This window comes from Sciurus vulgaris (assembly GCF_902686455.1).
Source record: "Sciurus vulgaris genome assembly, chromosome: X".
Taxonomy (NCBI): domain Eukaryota; kingdom Metazoa; phylum Chordata; class Mammalia; order Rodentia; family Sciuridae; genus Sciurus; species Sciurus vulgaris.
Genome location: NC_136471.1, coordinates 14083723 through 14103676, shown reverse-complemented (window position 1 = coordinate 14103676; position 19954 = coordinate 14083723). Strand labels below are relative to the sequence as shown.

Sequence of the window (19954 nt, the reverse complement as noted above, 5' to 3'; positions counted from 1 at the left end):
GTCCTAGACAAACTGTAAAGCATGGGATAGCAAGAAACGACATGCGTCATACCTAAGTTGCATTAAGATAATTAATTTACCTGAGCATCGGTTTCTTTACCTGTAAGAATCTGGAGTTCAGTGACCTCTACATAAGAGATATAAAAACATGAGATAAAGTGCTATGCAGATGTTGCCTCATAAACGAAATTTTAGTATACTATGTTCAGCTTGATTGGATGTTCTTTCCAATTAATTTTTTTTGGGTGTATTGGGGAATTGAACCCAGGGGCACTTTACCACTGAGCTACATCCCTAGTCCCTTTAATTAAAACAATTCCCACTTTTTTTATTGGCACATTAGAGATGTACATAATGATGGGATTTGTTATATACTCATATATGCAGTCATATTCATACATGCAGTTTTTAAGACAGTGTCTTGCCAAGTTGCTGAGGCTGGTCTTGAACTTGTGATCATCCTGCCTCTGCCTGTGTCTGAGATTACAGACATGTGCCCTGGCACCCAGCTTCTATTAATATTTTTATGCTTCATTGTTTAAACATTTTTAAACTTGTAATTGTGAAATAACTTCAGACTTGTTGCAAAAATAGTACAAAGAATTCTCCTACACCTTCCAGATCCCCCCAAATATAACACATAATCACAGCTCAATTTCAAATCTTAGAAAATTAACACTGAAATGTTATATACACAACATTAAAAATCTACATATTATAGTCAAACATTGCTAATTATCCCACCAATGTTCAATATGGTCCAGGATCCAGTTGATGATCCCATGGTACATTACGGTCATCACATCATTGTTGTCTTGGTTTGTTATCTGGGAAAGTTCCTCAGTTTGGTCTTTCGTGGTCTTGATAAACTTGAAGATTGTGAACCAGTTATGGAGCAGAATACCCTTCAGTTTGTGTTGTCTTATGTTTTCTCGTGGTTTATAACATTCTGGTGGTTTGTTTATTCATGCCATCAGTGGGTGGTATAACAGTGGGAATATAGTGTCCCAGCTAAGTGCACAGATTCTATTCAGACTACCTGGGCTCCACATTTGGTTCTACCAGACTGTGTAACCTTATTTTTTTGTGACTCAATTTCTTTACCTGTCAGATTGAAAAATGTCAGTACTTATCTTCTAGGGCTTTTGAGATTATTAAAGGTGTGAACACATGGGGCTGGAGTTCTGGAGGCACTGGGTTTGATTCTCAGCACCACATATAAATAAATGAATAAAATAAAGGTCCATCAACATCTAAAAATTATTTTAAAAAGGTGTGAACACAGAGTGGTTAGAACAGTTCCTGGCACATAATAAGTACAGTAGTCCTAGCTAACATTTCTTCAGCATAATAGGTCATTGCACTAGGAACTGAGCCACTTTCCTTTGCATATTAGATGCCAGGAAAAATGTAATTACTTTTAACAAGTTACAAAATAATTAAGCCCCCTTTTTTTCTGACAACTATTCCCAGAACTCCAGCCTTCAGGCTTCATTAGCATGCATCTAGCACTTCACCCATAGATGCATTCACTGAATAACCATAGTGATAACCTTGGCCCTTAACCTTTGCGTATGCTTCTTGTGGAAGGGGCCAAACCACTCAGACCCTTACAACATCCATTGTATTGACCAATCCCAGGCAGACACAGAAAGGAGGCAGAGAGGGAGCTGCCTATAATGCTAGATGGGGGGCGGGGGAAGGGAAGGAAGCCTGAACAGATTCCAAGCTAGAAAGCATGTAAGGCACATCTGTGAACATTTGGTAAAAGACAACTGTTCATTAAAAAGTCAAAGCAACAAAATTAAAAAATCCCTCAACATAAAAATAACAATGCTTCCATCTGAGTAGCAAATGATTCTTTACCTCATTTGATTCCTCTCCCTCCCCTCAACATACCATTTTCCAGGTGAGAATAAAGAGGATAGACTGGAGAATGGCTCTAAGTGGCAACCTGAAGCTTTAATTCAGGCTTTGCCTCTGAATAAGGAGGAGGAGAAGGAGGGGAAGGAGGAAGGGAAGGGGAAGGAGGAAGGGGAGGGGGAAAGAAAAAGATGTAGTAAATAGAGATCAAAGACAAACAGGGGGAGATCAAAGACAAAATGGGGGAGAGGGAAGGGTTAGTGTTAGGGTTAGAGTTAGGGTTAGGGAGGGGGGCAAGTATGGAGGAAGGAAGTACTGTATAGAGGGTAAAGAGGGGTGGGAGGGGTGGGGGGAAGGGAAAAAATAACAGAATGAATCAAACAACATTACTCTATGTAAATTTATGATTACACAAATGGTATGCCTTTACGCCATGTACAAACAGAGAAACAACATGTATCCCATTTGTTTACAATAAAAAAAAAAAGACAAACAGGATTAAAAGCTAACAAAATGCAGAGATTGAAGTGTAAAAATGCAATCAGCATCAGTGGAACAACTTTGGCTTCTTGGCAGTCATGGACAGTAGGGTTTTTCAAGAAAAGGAACATTCATGAGGTCTTGGGTGCAGACTAAGCAATGTAAGGAGAGTGGAAGAAGTATGTATATATACTTTTGGACCAAGTTTCAAGTTATTGTAAAGTCTCTTTCTGGCTAATTAAGAATTAAATGGTTTCAAAAGGTTGGAGACAAACAATACATCACATTACTTCTGATGTATGGGCAGCATCAAGCACATTGCTATGCACACCGTAGAGTCATTCCCCTATCAATATTTGATCAGACTGCACTTTTCCCCTTTCATTAATGTATTACAGTTGTATATAATTATTGGGTTCATTTGGACATAATCATACATGCATGGAATTTGATTTACTCCATTTCCTGACTGGGCTTTTTGAAAAGTTTTGGTGCTGGGGATAAAACCCAGGACCTCATCCATGCTAAGCACATACTCTACCATTGAGGTACACTTTCAGTCCCCTGGCTGGACTTTTATTTATGCAATAATAAGATATGGTCTTAAAAAACTCCCAAAAATATCTTACCCTCTCCAAATGAGGTATTACCATAAAATGCCAATTGAAATTATGCAGAAATGGTCAGCCTTTTGTGAACTGTGTGTGAAAAGAGAAAATTTATTTCCCATCACCAAGTTGTTTCCACATTATTTTGATGTCAAACTGAGACCTTTGCAAAAAAGACGCTAAAATATCAATCATATCATACCAAAGTTTATTGATTACACCAAAGAAAAATTCTGTAATGAAAAAGGCAAGTTGCATTGATAAAAGATGGCATTCACATTCATTTTAGAAAGCAACGACAAAGATGTAAAAAATTGCTTACGTGAAAAATGTAATATTGCAGTTCCATTTTGCAAGCTGAAAAATGATTTTGTCAACATTTGCATAAAATCTGAACATTTATATGCTGCATGTTATTAAAAAATTACATCACTAAATTATGAATTTTGCAAATTTAGGCTTACATTTATACTGTTGCTGGTGTATATGTGGTAGATATGGAATAAATAGTTTCAGTTTAATAGGCAACATCCTCAAATAGTGGACAATAGTTGTGAAAATTATCAGAACATTTTGATAGCTCAAGATTATTCAAATTATAGATAAGTGGTCTTGTTACTACATTTCCTCCCCTTCTCTATCACAAAATAGGGTGGTCAGATTTTAGGAATACTAAATGGATTATTTCAAGTTATTTCATCTGCTAACCTCACATTAGCCATTTTGTAGCTCATTCATAAAAATACCTTTCAAAAAGAAAAGCCAGGTCCCTCTCAAGGGTCTAGGCCACGATCTTATATATTACTGCCATTCTGAATTTGACCTGCAGTGCTCACTGTAATGTGTAGCTGAAACATGACTCTAAATCTCCTTTACTCTTTCTTCTTGGTTGCAACACTTTTTACATGCAACCCATGTTTTATTTGTACTATGCTGAATATTCTGATTATGCCAACTCTTTAATGGTTCTGCATTACGCAGGCCTACTTTGGCTCTCTTATTTGTATTCACAGTTCCTATAGTTCTTATGAAAAACAACAGTAACACAGCAACAACTATAAAAACAAGAACAAGAACAAAACATCAAAAGCTTTCCTGGGTTAGACTTTTTAGCTCTTTGGGATAGGCAAAGAATTTAAAGACTTTGTCTTTAGCACATCACCTCAAATACAGGCTACCAGAACACAGCACACTTAGGGAAGTTGTGAATGACATCTAACAAAATACTCAAAAATAATATTGACAGAGGAAACAAATTAAATAATAAAAAGGGATCAGTAATTATGGAATGGTTTCTGATAACTAAAATTATGTCCTTTCTAGAATTTAAGAAAAATTACACCTAAACTTTAACACAAAATATATGTGGAAGAATAAAATGTGCCATATGGACTATATAAAGATACTGGTAGAAACTGAATCCAGTACTTCTCCAAATCAAAGTACAATTTACACATTAATAATAGTACAGGCATGCCAGAATGAAAAATGGAAACTGATATGAAAAATATTTTAAAAGACCATTTAATTTAGTAGTCAAATGTGAGACCATTTATATCCAAAATGTGTCTAATTTTAGCACTGAATAAAGATAGCTCATATTTATTTTTAAGTGAACTCATTAGGTGGCTAAAATCTTCTAGTCCAGCAAGTTGAGGTCCTAACCAAGATCAATCTAATAGTTTAGAATTATACCATTTGCATTGGTCAAGTTAGCTATGAGAGAGACACAACCATGCTGGCAGAGTCATGGCTCTACAGGCAGAACCAACTTGGGATGGATCTCTCCTCTTCCTAAATTGGCAAGTTAAAAAAAGAAGATGCTGTATTATATGCACAACTGCAACCTCTTTGAAATAAAAACCGTTTAAAATAAGTTAAATCTTTCTAGTCTCTCCACATAAAATGATAAAAAACTAATGTTCAGAATGGCTTTATTTTTGTATAAAAATGATCTTACATACTTTACCTCAGATTCCAGTAAAATTACATTGGAAAAATCTGCTTATCCCCTATTTTGAGGGGCTACTAAATGAATAAAATATTTTATGCTTTATTTTCAAGTCTAGTAGCCTTATACCCATAAATGGCATTTAATTCAGAAAAACATAAACAAACATTTTCTTTTCTGTTCCCACAATAATACCCAGAGTCAACACTTCCCACACAAGTGTTCAAGGTATTTTTGGGCAAAGATATCCTACCAAGTCACAATTAGCATGTGGGTAAACAGAAAAGATGAACTACTCCATCTGATGCATCAATACCATTTAGTCCTTCGGTATTTTCAAGTATTCCTTTTGTTTGAAAAAAATAATTTAAGATGATCATTCAGCAGGAATGAGTAATGTGATCCAAACAGCCTATGTCTTCTGCCAGGCAAAAATGTAATACTGTATTTTAGCAAAATCTATTCATTCCCATTGCATGACTTCTACTTTATACTATTGTATTTAAATCCATTCACAAAGTCAATGGGTTCAAAGAGCACCCATTTGGTAGTTAGATTATTCTATCTAAAGTCAGAATTCTAAGTGTTCTTCCTTTCAACTTTCATATAATTCTTAACTTAGAACTTTGGCCATAATGGCTACTTACAATAATTGTAAATGCTTAGGAGAGTAATTTGGTATTTTAATGGACATTTATTCTGAACCCTAGACGTAAGAGAGAGTGGTTTAGTTTTTGTTGCATATCGAGTATCCTGAGATGATAACTTTTTGTGGTGGTTTCTTCATGTTTTCTTTTTTAGCTGTAACCACTGTCAATATGCTTGTAGGATAATAACATAGGCAGTTCAAGATTCGGATTCTGAAAAATTTAAAATATAAAGTTAAAAGATTTATTTTAATAATAACATAAAACTATCTGTTTAGCATTTTCAAAAATAAATCACATAGTAAATTTTGTTATGCAAGTAAAGCAACTGTCTTAACAAACTGTCAAGTTTTATTCACATGCAGGGGAAAAAAAGAGTGGCAAAATTATCAGATTTTAACCCTGTCTTCATTTGTCAGCTGAGTAGATTCAGGCTTGCTCTTTGCTTTTGGATTGCTCCAGGGTTCTCCTAATACTTTTTAGCATACTACAACGAAGTTTTAACACACTATGACCCCTTCCTGTAGGCTGGAAGCTTCTTGAAAACAGGTACATTTTATTTATCTTTCTATCTCTAGCATCTAGTACAATGTCTGGCACATAGCAGATGCTCAGGAAATGTTGAATGAATGAATGGGTTACTTTTTTTTGGGATGTGTGAATTTTTATAGTAAGTCTGAAGATATATTCAGTTTTGGAAGATGTCTCTAGAAATATTCTTCCTTTACTAAAGGAAACACGCTTCCCCCCCATACTATACTTTCCTTTTTGGTAGATCATGGGCTATCAGTCAATTGACTCTTCTACTTTTCTTATGCATCATCTTTTTAGAAAATGAACCACAGACATTTCTGAAATGAATCTATAGATGCTTTTCTGTGCTTCATACATAAAATGCTATGATCAGAATGGGGCATGATGAATCATGATTGATCATGACTGATCACTGGAATGCATTTCAGGTATACTGAGAAGTAGAAGTCACATGTCAAGGAAGGGAGTCTAACTTTGATTTTCTACTCTAAAACTCAAAAGCTTTTTGAACTTGAGTAGTGGAAGATCTTAAGGTCTTAAGGAAAGGCTATTTATTCCCATTCTGGGACCATTCTTGACATGGACATTATAAGTCCACTGGAATAGCTTTCATTTCTATTTATATTCCACATACTCCAAAATCACCAATAGGTATTCAGGTAGCTCTACAGGGTCATGGTGACTCTAACTAAAATAAGGTTGCCATTCACAATGAGAGCATACCAAAGGAGTCAACTGGTTCCCTCACCAACCAACTCAGTGGCTTTTTAATTACCAAATATTTTCCTTGGAAGAAAAATAATGCCACATGAAAATCTATTCTTGGAAGAAATGACTACATTAAAATTAAAACAATTATTTAAAAATCTTTCCTCGGTTCTATGCTAGCCATTGTAGGAACTAAGGCCCTGGAGAGGCCAAAAGCAGTAGCAGTGTCTGCTACCCAGCCTAGTCTCCCAACCACAGAACAAGCTAAAGAAAGCAATCCAGGGGGATACAAAATTAACTGGAAACAGTACAGCTAAAATGCATCTTATAGTTTAGGACAAAGTAATCTGGGACAAAGGGGTCAAAGACTGAAGGTTACTGTGAAACAACTCATCCCTGATGGGAAACACCTGGGTGAATTATTACAAAATGAGTAAAAAGATGATGACCACAGCAAAAGGAGCCCACTTCCAAAGTAACACTGCAAATGCCGACTATGGTGAACTGCAGTAGGTAAAAGAACAAATGGATTCAATCCATTAGTTTAATTTTCATTCTTTGCCAGAGGAAGGGAGATTTGATAGTTGATGAAAAAAATAGGCTTCTGAAGTAGACTCAATCATTAGCTTTAAAATGAACAGATCCACAATTTTATTCATGATGATTAATTTTTATGTGTGTGTGAAAGATGGCCCTGCCATAAGTTGTATAGAGTTGTTTCCAAGTTGACAAGCTTGTACTGTAAGCCTCATTCATGAATTACTCTAAATTCTCATAGATGGATAAAGACCTTTAAAGGTCTGGGTACCAGACAGAAACCCTGCAGTGGGAAATGTAGGGTGCACATAAAAAAGTCACTCTGAGTTCAAGGACTCCTCCTATGGTATATCAATTCCTCCCAAATATTATTTTGGGGTCAATGAAATAATATGCTATAAAATAAATTCACAAGTTTTCAGAAACATGAACTATGAGGCATTTTATATCATTAGGCATGCATCCCCCTGAATGGCTAGAAAAGATTTGACCTCTCAGAGTTGAAACATTTAGCTTGAATAAAACTTGACATTAAAAAAGTTAAAATTAGAGTAGACTGGTTCATTAACATATATTTGGGGATCAGACATTTACAAGGACATTAAGTGTATACCTGCAAACACACAGACACAGCACATGAAGGTACAAACACATTTGATTATTTTTACAAAATTCCAAGAAGAACATGCAATACTAAACTGACTTGATATTATACAGATGCAATTTGGAATATTTATTTTCAATTTTTGAAATGATCTTTATAAATCAAAATCGTATGTCCTAACAATTATCAATAAGCATTTTCACATGATGGAACCACCATGACAACTTGTCACTTACAAATTGAATATACTGTATCACTAATTCAGCTCGGAAAAATGTCTAGAATTTTCTTAGGAATTTTAGTAAATTTAAAATATACATTTCCCATATTCCAAGTAATGCATCTTTATATTTTTGCAAAGAATAGTATAAAGTTCACCACACCAACAGCAGAGACAATTTAGAGAGTGATATTTTCATTTTTTCTTTATAATGCTGTTAATCTGTTTCTTTAAAGCCAGCCCACTTGTTTAACACTAGGTACCTGTTACAATATATTAGATTCGTCTGAGAATGTTCGTAAAAGAAGAGGTCTGACTGAAGGTCTGGTGGATAATGAGTCAGATGCCCTTCTACAGCTCAGATTTCTCTGTAATAGTGAGGCAAAGATACTTAAAGCATTTGAAGATTGGTTAACCTACCTTGTGATAAAAATGTAGAAGAAAATAATCATTTCCTATAGACTACTCTCTTCTGGCCAAAGGTACAAATGATTACACTATATAACAAATGAATAACATTCAAATGAATACATTTAAATTCTAAGAAAGTCTTCAACTCAAATTGTTTCTTGTGGTAGAAGTAAATAGACATTAGTAGTATGTGGCAAACTTGGGTTTTTGAAATGGCACTGGTAGGTTATATGGTAAAATGAGTCAATATGGTTTGATTAGTAAACCTTACCATCCTTTTGGTGAACACCTCTGAGAGTTGTGCTGGTGCTGTATGTCGACGAGAAATTTGTGCAAAACATTCCTGTCCTGGTGAACATACTAGCTCTAACATTCTATGGCTACTACTGCAAACCCTGGATCAATTAAACTGTAGCATTATAGTCCGAACTTTTGAAGATTACTTCCTTTTCAGTGTGGCAATTTGGAAGGTGAACAAATGATTTTAAAAAATGACAAAATACTGAGTATCAATAGAAGATATAAAAATGAGTCATGAGAAGTAATTTTTCATAAAGAATCAGAAAATGATGTCAGGCAAATGAGAATGCAAGCAAGTTGGTACATTAAGAAAGGAAATCACCTTATTCACTCCAAGAGAAACTGTGATTGCTGGAAGTTTGAGAAAGCATGAAGATAGTAGATGTTCCTGAGGAAGGGAGGCGTTTCGTTACCTTGTTCACAATTGCACAAAAGGTGGAAAATTGCAGTAGAAAAGAGAGAAATGCAGAAACCAAGGAAAAAAAAGAAAAGAAAAGTAAATATTCTCTTAGATGTAAGACATTTAAAAAGAAACCTTGAGAATTGGAAGCAGAAATGACATGTTAGTTTTGAAGACGTTACTTCCTTAAGTAAAAGTAGAATTAGAGTTAGGATTAGTCTATTATATGTGCCAGCCACTATTTATCTGTATACCAATTTAAAATTATTTTGTGAATGGGAAGGTACTATTTTAAATAAAATAATTCTAAAATCTTTCTCATTAAAATAAGGTTTATCTCTAATTATAATTCACTACCCTACATTTGTTCAAAATTCATTAGTCATAGCTATGTCCAGGGTTCATCCTCAATCACCAATTGCCCCTATTCAACTGCATAGATACATTATGAAGGGACTGATTGCCCTTGGACAGCTGCAGGTTAAAAATCTAACCACAACTAACATAATGGGAAAACATTTGGTGGCATCACAGTCCCATTTGCCTCTAATGCTGAACTTCCTTTCTTCTAACATAATTTGACTGATTTCCCCATTTTTCCTTACAGAGATTTCTTTAGAAAGGTAGGTTAAATTTTTCCTAGGTGAGATGTTTCCTTTAAAACTCAGAGAAGTTCAAAATTGATAAACTTTATCTAGAAAATCTAAGGTTATTTTTTCCTTCTTATTCTGTGCCTGAAATTATAAGGTACTATATAGACTTGTTTTGGCTTTGCCCAAACAAAACAGAAGATGAGTAGTCAGCCATAAGGATAAGTTGAACAACTGTGCTGATCAAGATTACACATATTATCTTCTTAGTGACTAAGGAAAATAGGTTTAGGAAAAGAAACCAGCTGGAGTAAAATATGTATTCAGCAGAGTCTAATAATCAAAATTTAAGGCAAATACTTCCACTTACTCATGTTTTGACATGACTACACTTTTTCTTGTTTATATTTTACCTTAAACAAAGAAAGGTAGTGACATGTTGGTAACATGCAAATTATCAACTTATAAAACTAGAGAAAAAAATTTTTAGGTTCTGAGAAAAGAAATTTTAACTTCTTCTATCTTTTATTTTGTGGGCAAAAACCTTGCAGTAAGATTAACATGATACCAAGTCCCGCATCCCTGTGTTTGATATGTATAAGTCTATTTAAGACTGCAACTTAAGCATATTTTGTTGTGCTCAAAAACTTGTATCCAACCATCAGAGTTATAGTATTCTGTGAAGCAGAATTTTAGGAATTAATAGATTAGGTGTTAAAATTATAAGGGGAAAAACGGAACTATGAAAGTACAGAAAGCAGTAGAAAGCAGGAAAAGAGTATCTAAAGCAACTGGTAGGAGGCGGCGGTGAGGATGACAGGAAATAATGAGCTGAAACAGTATGAAATTTCCACATTCCTTTGCAGTCACCTAGAGAGCTTTCACACCAGCTCAGTTAGCAGCATGTCAAAGAGGTCGATGGATAAAGGCCCATCTTAACAGCCAATGACATTAGGATTCAATTTCATTATTACCATTATTATTAAAATGATAAATTGTATTCTCCAAAATTTCCAAAGTGCTTTCTTGGGGAATTTTGTTCAGAAAGCTGACATTGTTCTTTTTCCTTGTTCTACATGGAAAGAGTTCCCTACATAATAAAATATTTCTTCCTATTTGTGCAACTATCCCATGCTAGGCATGGTCATGTTCCTGGATCCATTCCCATTTGATCAGTCTTTCCATGTTTAGCAGGCGAAGTCAAGTCTCTTTTGACTTGATTGGTTTACATGAGAACACATTAAATAAGGACATGTGGAAAATTCTCCTACTGGAAATGTGAAGTGGTATTTACTACTTGGCTAGAAGGTTCAGGTGTATTTCAATAATTTACAGATGGGCAATGACTGTGCTTAGAGAGAACAGTTTTTTGAAATACCAAAAATCCTTAACTTTAAACTCCCTTTGAAGTGTTATCTTGCTGTTTCACTGTTTAAAGTTCAATGGTAGTTTCATCATACACTGTCAGGAGTAGTATGGTTATGCAGTTTTGCCACTTCATATGCTAAAGAAAAGCTCTATGGTTCTTAAAAATGGAATTTTAGCACAAAAATTAACCTTACTGCCAAAACTTCAGCTGAGGGTTATGTCTTGAACTAGAATCCTTGAGTTAAACAACTGAAAGAGCCTTCTTTCAAAAACAGAATTCTTCATAATGCGAACATCATGACAGATCTTGGCAGTGCTGGAGGCTGCCATTTTTTATGGAGGCTTCAAACCTTGAATAACTCAGTTTTGTTATAACAAGTCATATAATTGATTCTCCTATTCTGTTTTATACCTGCTTCCAGAAAAGGTTCTATAAGAATGTCCTTTATAACTTAACTAGAGTGAGAGCCTTGTTTGATTCATCCCAGAACTACTAGCATCTACTATAGTAGCTAAGTCACAGTGGACCCTCAGGAAATGTATGCTGAATTGAAATGGAATTCAACATAAGGCTTATTCTATAATTGTTAAATATAAATGGCTTGGCTTCTTTCTCAAATGCCATAGAGACAGTTTCATTACTCATTTCTTTCTTTCTTTCTTTCTTTTTTTTCTTTTTTTTGTGGTACTGGGGATCGAACTGAGGGTCTTGTGCTTGTGAGGCAAGCACTTTTACCAGATGAGCTATTTTCCCAGTCCTCATTACCCATTTCTAAGTTCCGTTTTCAAAGCAGCTATCAAGATCCACATGTGGATAGCTCTGGCAGCCTAACTGCCATAAGCATTTCTGGCTCTGTACCCAGGATGCCCAATGATTGAAGTAAGGGCTACCTTCTGCTCCTGATAAGGACACAAACCCCATTACAGAGTCTATCAGGGTATGAATGAAGACCCAGTGTAAGAGAATTTTTTGCCTCTTTTTAAAATGAAGCCAATGCCTTAGCAAGGAATATTGAACAAAGTAGGAAGTCCCTCACAATATGAGACTCTTGATCACAAAGCATAAAGACTAATACATTTTAGGGGAAGTAAGATACCCATTTTCCTTTATTTAGAAGTTGGCCTCTCCTTCTTTGATATGGTCAAATACGGCATTATGCAAACAGATGTGACATCAGAATCTATGAGGCTGCCATGATTCAGTTGGCCTTTATGCATTCATTGGCAATACAATGCTCTTGCATTTTTTCATGAAAAAAGAGGCAGCACTGCTGAGTGCCCACAACTGTTTTGCCTCATATGCAACTCTCAAAATCCCACAGTCTGAAAAACCATTTAGCCTTTCAGACATCAGCTATAAAGAGAGATGTTCATCAGTAGGTGGTTCAACAAATGTTGATTCGTTCAGTGAGTGTAGGAATGAATGAATGAATGAATGAATGAATGAAAATGATTATGGAAAATTTCCTGGTTACTCTAGCACATTAGCATGCCAAGCTATAGCACAGACACTAGAATCCACCTATCATGGATATAACCCATGGCAAATTTGATGTTAAATCCTTGGCAACATTCTATGCTAAGTGAAAAGGGCTATAGTCCCAGAACTCCATACTTTCAACAGAAGTTTGGAATCTGCTATTTTAATGGAAAGAAAATGCTCTAAGTCTTTATCTGTGACTTCCTAGTAGCATCCCTCCAATGGCCTATATAGATGTCACCTCCGGCCAGTGTATAATTTTTTAAAGAGAAGACCTAAGTAAAAAAGAAACTTATTTTTATTTCTGATATTTCGTGTCATCTTTAGAACATGAAGCTGGGTGTGAGCCCTAATTTAACATAGCTACATTATCCCCAAATAAGGAAAACTTCTAGAAGTACCCCCAAAGTATATTCTCAAATAAGGATAATGGAAGAGCAACTCAGAGATCCTCCTTTACAAATTCTTCATTATAAAAATAGGAACTAAACCATTTCTTACTGCATTTTTATTTGGCTTCATGGAAATTGCCACTTAAGCCAGTCTGGGAAGAACCTGTTGTTTATCAACCTGTTCAATTGATATAAAGGTATAATCAGACAATTAAAAAACTGTTTTTCCATCCTAAAACTAAAATCAGGCTGGAGGGAGTTAGCTAAAGGTCTACTGGAAGGATTAAAGAGTGAAGTCTTATCTAGGCTAACATTATTGTGTCTAGTTTCAGACTATAAGGAATACAAAATGAGGGAGTTCAGGGCAATTCTCATCACCTAACTATACAGATTGGCCTTAAATATCAAGAATCCATATAGATTATGCCACTGACAGTTCCCTTGTTTCTAATTGAGGTTGACACTGACTTGTTACATGAAGTTCCTCTTTTGCACTTCTAAGCACTGAAGATTTTCCCACTGTATTAATTTTAGATCCTCTTATCTACCTAAAGTCAACTGCTGGATTCTATCAACAACAACAACAACAATAATAACACCCATGATCTATCAGTTTTGTGGCTAAACTGGTTGGCAAATTTGATCAAATAGTTATGGCTTAGACTATTTCCTGAAAATACTGTGTTGGAGGGGTTATAAGATCTAGGTAGTATCAACATAATAGACACAGAATTTTGTTACAGTATAGCTAGCATTGGCAGAAATATGACATATTTGGTCAAAATCTGCCAGAAGGTTTATTTGCCAGGCTAACCTACCCCTTTCATTTTAAAGACTTTTTAAGAAATGTTCAAAAGAGATCAGATAATGTGTCAGCAGAAAGTAACTTCTCATTCCCATAGGAAATTTATAATTTAACAGGCAAAAATAAAAACACACTCATAAAATAATCTTGAATTTTCATAAGTGTGTTTGGAAGGATAAGGATGTAGAAATCATATCCAGGGAATTTTCTTTGGTTTAAATATACTGCTGGAAAGACAGGGCTAGAAGCAACACAGAGATTAAGCAGCACTATAATTAAAGGAAAGGGAAAGGTTTGAAAGAGGCAAATTGGGATTATCAACTTAAAAACATCTGCAAACAGCCCACAGGGAAATTTCTAAAGTTAAAGCTGAAATGTTGGTGTGGAAATTCCTGGTGGGAAAATTCTAAGATAAATAAAAAATGAAACCATTTTCCTTTTAAAATTCCATATGGAGCATATGGGATACTCCATATGGATTGCTAAATGTCACATAGAACACTATTAAGGAATCTACTTACCACCTGCATTGGATAACGAAGTTTTTACTATACTTTTTATGCAGAAGAGGAAATTAAGTGATGAACCTGTAAGGAGGGGTTTAACATGCTGTAACTAATGCAATCTCTAAATAAGGTTTTTAGTTCATGGCAGATATAGAAGCCCCTTCCAAAAATTAGGTTGTAATATAAACTTAGTTCTTACCCTGGCACTTCTTCTTTTTACATTCTTTAATACTATCAGGAGAATCTCGGGGAAAAGGCTGATAAATATTAGAAGAATTATAGCCAACCATGTGGATACAGAAGATAGCATTTGTGCAAATACGAAATACATTCTCTGTTGTTTGAGAAAAGGCCTGGAGTGGAAAGAAAATACATAATGGAAAAACAAATCAGTTCCTGTCAAGTGAAACAGAAGTTTAATTGAAACTGTCTTTTGTATTTAAAAAGGAATCTTCCTTATGCACATTAATAAAAGTAATTTCTCTAGAATGTCCCAAAAGTGGTAAACATATTTCATTTACCAAACGTTTGGAAAGAAAAGGATTGAGAATCAAAAGAAAAAATAATAAAACTCATCTGACTTAAAAACAATCAGGCTATATTATATAAACAACTATAAAGCTGCCAACCAGTGAATATTTATGTCCATTAGAAAATGCTAGAGCATCAACTATATTCAAGAGGAATGATGGTTAAATTTTACCTTAACAGGCATTTTATTTCCTCCAATGTCTTATTAATGAGAATGGATTTGTGTTCTTCAGAAATTTAAAAGACATTTTTATAACCACCTCCTTTGAAAATTCTATGTAAATATAAAAAGGACGGTAGAGCTCATGGTCTCTCACAAATGAGAGGATCCTATCATTCTCATCCCCAAATGTATATTGGGCAACAGGCTTCTAGACAGTAGAACACTGATAATAGGTCAGTAAGCCTTGATAATCAGAAATCCAGGAGGACCCCTCATTCTTAAGTTAGACTTCATTCCAACTCGTTCACTGAATTGCTAAGTGGTCATCAAGAAGCCCAGTTTCCCTTCTCCTGTCTGAGCTGAATCATAGAGAGCCTCGCTAGGCTAACTTAATTTTGTTCTAATTTGAGTAGGAAAAAGGGGCTGTGTAAGGTCAGAATGCACATCATATACTATTCCAGGATTAGTAGGAGTTCTAGTTAGATAACTAGTTGGTTCCATTTATTAGATCGCAGATCCTACACCATATGTGCTGAAGGTAAATAGGTTTCTTATTTAAAAACTTACACTTGTGCTCCTTATACAACACAATAAAAATCATGTTTGTGGCTCTACATATATAAGGACTAGATTATGAAATAAAAGTTGGTAGAATAGTGAGGTGGAGAAATTCATGAGGCCTAAATAGGCCTAAGATGCTAAACAGGCTTTCTAGAAAAATTCTACCACAGGCAGAAAAAAGACTTGCAGAACTCCACCTACTCTTAATTCTAAAAAGCAGCCTAAATAAAATTTTAGGTGATTAAGTGAGCCATACCAGGGGTTCGACAGAAAAGTGACAGCTAACCATGGGGTGTTCCTTTGCAATATACTCCCGATATTCTGAATAATATCTGTAGAATTTTCTTTTCTACTTTGATGTCATCTATGGAGCTTTTCAGGAAGGCAGTAAAAGACAAAAACTATTATTCCTGGACTGGATTTGAGGTTCATTCTCACTGCCTAACCCCAAAGAGAGTGCCTCAGGGTAAAACATGTCCAGAGACATTAGTTACAATTAACATTCAGCTGAAGTTTTGCATAATTTCTAATCATATTTTTTTGATTGCTTTGTAAATTTATATTCATGTAGTAGCTTAATATGGCTAGCTCTGTCAAAGAAAACACAGCAAGCAACAAAATATAGATTTGTTCCCCCTTTATTCATGGGGTAGGTGTCCCAAGACCCTCCTTGGATGCAGAAGCCACAGATGCTACCAAACTCCATATATATATATTCTTTTTTCCTATAATGCATACTTATGATGAAGTTTAATTTATAAAGTAGGCACAGTAAAAGATTAACAATAATAAAATAAAACAATTATAATATATTGTAATAAAATTGCCACTCTTGTGTTTTGGGGTCATTATTAAGTAAGTAAGGGTTACTCGAACACAAGCATTATGATACCATGACAGCTGATCTAATAGGTGAGATGGCTATTAAGTGAATAATGGGCGGACAGGTGGTGTATACAGCCTAGATACACTGGGTACTCATGTATTCAACAGGACAGAACTGGGCAGCATGAGATTTCATCATACTACTCTGAACTGTGTGCAATTTAAAACTTATAAACTGTTTATTTATAGAATTTTCCATGGATGATTTTTGGATGTAGAAAACTGAAACCTCAAAAAGTAAACCTGTGGAGGAAGAAGAACTACTGTATTTTATTTTTATTAAATACTACTAATGATTAAACAGGAGTAGCAATGTCTTAATCATTTAAATGATTTAATCAATAAGGAATAGTCTGTAGAAAGGATTAGAATGTTAAGATTGCTAGAAACATTTTAATCTTGTGGAAATTTTGCACAATTGTTAGATGTTGATTACACAAATTCATAGAATTATGGTACTCTGGGCAGATCTACAATTGTATATTGCCTTTGCTTAATCAACTTTGACTCATTTGTATATTAAAGAAAACAGACTTTCTTCAGTTTTGCTGCTCTCAATAATTACCTATAGAGGTGCCAAATATATATGCTTTCTGAAATTGGTACTTAAGTGCTTAGGTTGTTCATATTTTTATTTCTTAAGGCTTTTATAAGAAAAGCTTTTCAAAACATTTTAATTAATTTTCAAGGGATATAAAACATAGTCCTCACATTTCTGTGATAAAAAGTTTTATATGTATGTACGATTTTGCACAAAGCAGTGAAGATATATAATCTTGGAATCTCATCCCATGGCTTACTCTAGCTTTGCTCCTTGCTGCTGGCATTCTTATCAAGGGAAGCCATTGATTAATGAAAACAAATTTGACATTTAAAAACAAAATATGGGCCTTAGGGAATAAGAAAAGGAGATGCAAATACAACTTATTTTCATTCCTTATACCTCCCCTCATCAAAAGTTATATGTATATCACTGGACTCTAATCTTGAGGTGGAGTATCCTATTTACAGAGATAAATAAGCACAAAATGGATTCTGAATAAACACCTTCTGAACCAAGATGAAGTAAATGAATTCTGAGGCTAAGCTGTATAATCTGCCTACTCCCATCCCAAAATAGTGAGACGGTGATTAAGATATAGCTGAGTATTAAGTGGTATATATTTTATATAGCCTTTAGCACATCTGTAGTGACATGAATGACAGGTATTAGCACTCATATCTATGGGTTCTAAATCTGGCTTCAAACAACTTTGGACAAAAAATATTTGAAAAATAACTTGTCTATATTGAACATATACAGATATTTTCCTGTCATTATTCCATAAATCATACAGTATAACAACTATTTACACAGCATTTTCACTGTATTAGGTACTATAAGTCATCTAGAGATGATCTAAAGTTTATGGGAGGACATACATAGGTTATATGTAAATACTATGCTATTCTAAATATATTGGGGACTTGAGCGTCTGACGCTTTTGGTATACACAGGGGTGTCCTGGAACCAAACCTCCACAGATACTGAGGGACAACTACACACTTTAAAGAGAGAACAGGGTCCAAATGGATAATAGTATATAAGGCCAATATATCAGGATTTTGAAAATTCATAGGATTTATAGTGGAATCACATGAGAGATCTTGGTAGAAATTAGTTTCACTTCAAAGAGAGATGTTTACACATTCTCAAATTTGAAGATTTGGACAGGGGGATACTAAAGGAAGGTCTTTTTGAGTGACTGTGTGGTCTACACACTAGCATTTGAAATTTCACCTTATATCAGCAGCATTACAAACTATAAGTAACCTCTACTCTGTTAATATTAAGGGTCTGCTATCTTATATAATCAAAATTTTAGGGTTGGGGTTGTGGCTCAGTGGCGGAGCCCTTGCCTTGAACATGTGAGGCACTGGGTTCAATTATCAGCACTGCATATAAATAAATTATATAAAGTCCACTGTCAACTAAGAAAATATATAAAAAAAACTTTAAAAGTATAATGAATGTTTAATAATGTACATACACACACACACACACAGTTATTTACATATGGTTCACACTTGCATAGCTACTTACCAAATAATTCCTCCCCAAAAGAATGAGAAAAATACATAAAAGGCTAAAGAACCCCAAATCACAAAGTGATTTATCCACGTCCAGAATCGAGTATCCAAGGCAAGCTGAAAAGATACAGCACAAGAAATTTCATGATGAGTACAAATTGCACCAGGTAATAAATGATGATATTCAATAACCTGTACACAATATGATAGCTATGAGAGGATCTAGCTTTGGCCAGGGATTCAAAGGAAAGTTGAACTAAAAGAACAGCCTTTCAAAGAGTTAAGGTGAGAAAGCTGAACACTACACCAACACCTCTCAATTCTACAGCATGGGCACAGAGGTGGGGGTTAAGTCATATAGCTATAAGGGGTGGGGCTGCAGATGCCTCAGAATTGGACAATGGGCAAGGAATAAGATAATGGTAATATCCAGGAAGCTGGAGCCCCAAGTCTTCAGGTAGCAGTGGCCAGGGAGATTGATGAGAAAAGGAGGACTAACTGGTACAGGCAGGTACGCTAAAAAGCAATAGGAGTGGGAAGGGGTTGCTAGGAAGGGTAGACATCATGTAAGGAGTTATGAAAACGTAAACACAACACAGTTGTCCCTAAATATAAAGACAACTAGCTCTATGCATTTTACATCATGTAGCAATGGATCATGGGCCTGATTATATAGCATACCTTTCCAATTGTAAAACCTGCATCTATTCCATTAAATTAATAGAATGTTCAGTCACCCTAGATTTTAATTTCTTCATGTTTTTGTGAGGACTGATTATGTTTTCAGATTATATTTTCTAGGGTTTTCAAATATGACCTAAAAACAAAGTATGCTCTACTTGCTTAAAACTTCTGGTTCAAATGGGCTAAGAATATCCAGAGCATTTATTTCTTAGAGAGGAGGTAGTGTTTCCATTTTGTTACTTGCTGTGACACCATGGTTCATCCCTCTGTTACAGTTTCTTGTTCATACACAGGATGTTGATAACATTGTTAATGCAGCCCAATCTTGAATTCCCACCCTTTAGACTGCTAAGAAAAATGTCACAATAATATTCATCCAAAGGAGGAGGAAGTGAATATCTTTTGAGTTATACATGATAGATGCTGCAGTAAGGTTGACTTTAACTATGAAGGGCAACTGGGAAGCCCTGAGGCCATATTCCAGGCCAGGGGGGAAGAAAGGGAGAAGAGGTTTCCACTTCAAATCATGATCCTGTGAAGCCTAACAATAATAACAACTAATATTTGTTATAAACAGTTGACGCCTTACAAAAAATCCCAAGACAGGAAGGTGCTACTTTTGTCTTGATTTTACAGAAGAGGATACTGAAGCACAG

The 19954-nt window shown here is 35.1% G+C and overlaps 1 protein-coding gene across 10 annotated transcripts in view; it reads right to left on the bottom strand.

Moving 5' to 3' along the window:
* Window positions 1-3138: 3138 nt before the first annotated feature.
* ATP11C (ATPase phospholipid transporting 11C (ATP11C blood group)) overlaps window positions 3139-19954 on the bottom strand; it is a 205513-nt gene continuing 188697 nt past the window's right edge. For 6 of the 10 annotated variants that reach the window (XM_079124796.1, XM_079124795.1, XM_079124797.1 and 3 more), the window contains 4 exons: window positions 18628-18731; window positions 14604-14757; window positions 8416-8520; window positions 3139-5762 (listed from right to left, as the gene is read on the bottom strand). In XM_079124796.1, the coding sequence (XP_078980922.1) occupies window positions 8419-8520; window positions 14604-14757; window positions 18628-18731 (360 nt within the window). In that variant the 3' untranslated portion in view covers window positions 3139-5762; window positions 8416-8418. Of the gene's footprint in view, window positions 5763-8415; window positions 8521-9185; window positions 9277-14419; window positions 14486-14603; window positions 14758-18627; window positions 18732-19954 lie in introns of those variants that run through there. The other 4 variants (XM_079124802.1, XM_079124798.1, XM_079124794.1 and 1 more) reach the window with 4 other exon arrangements.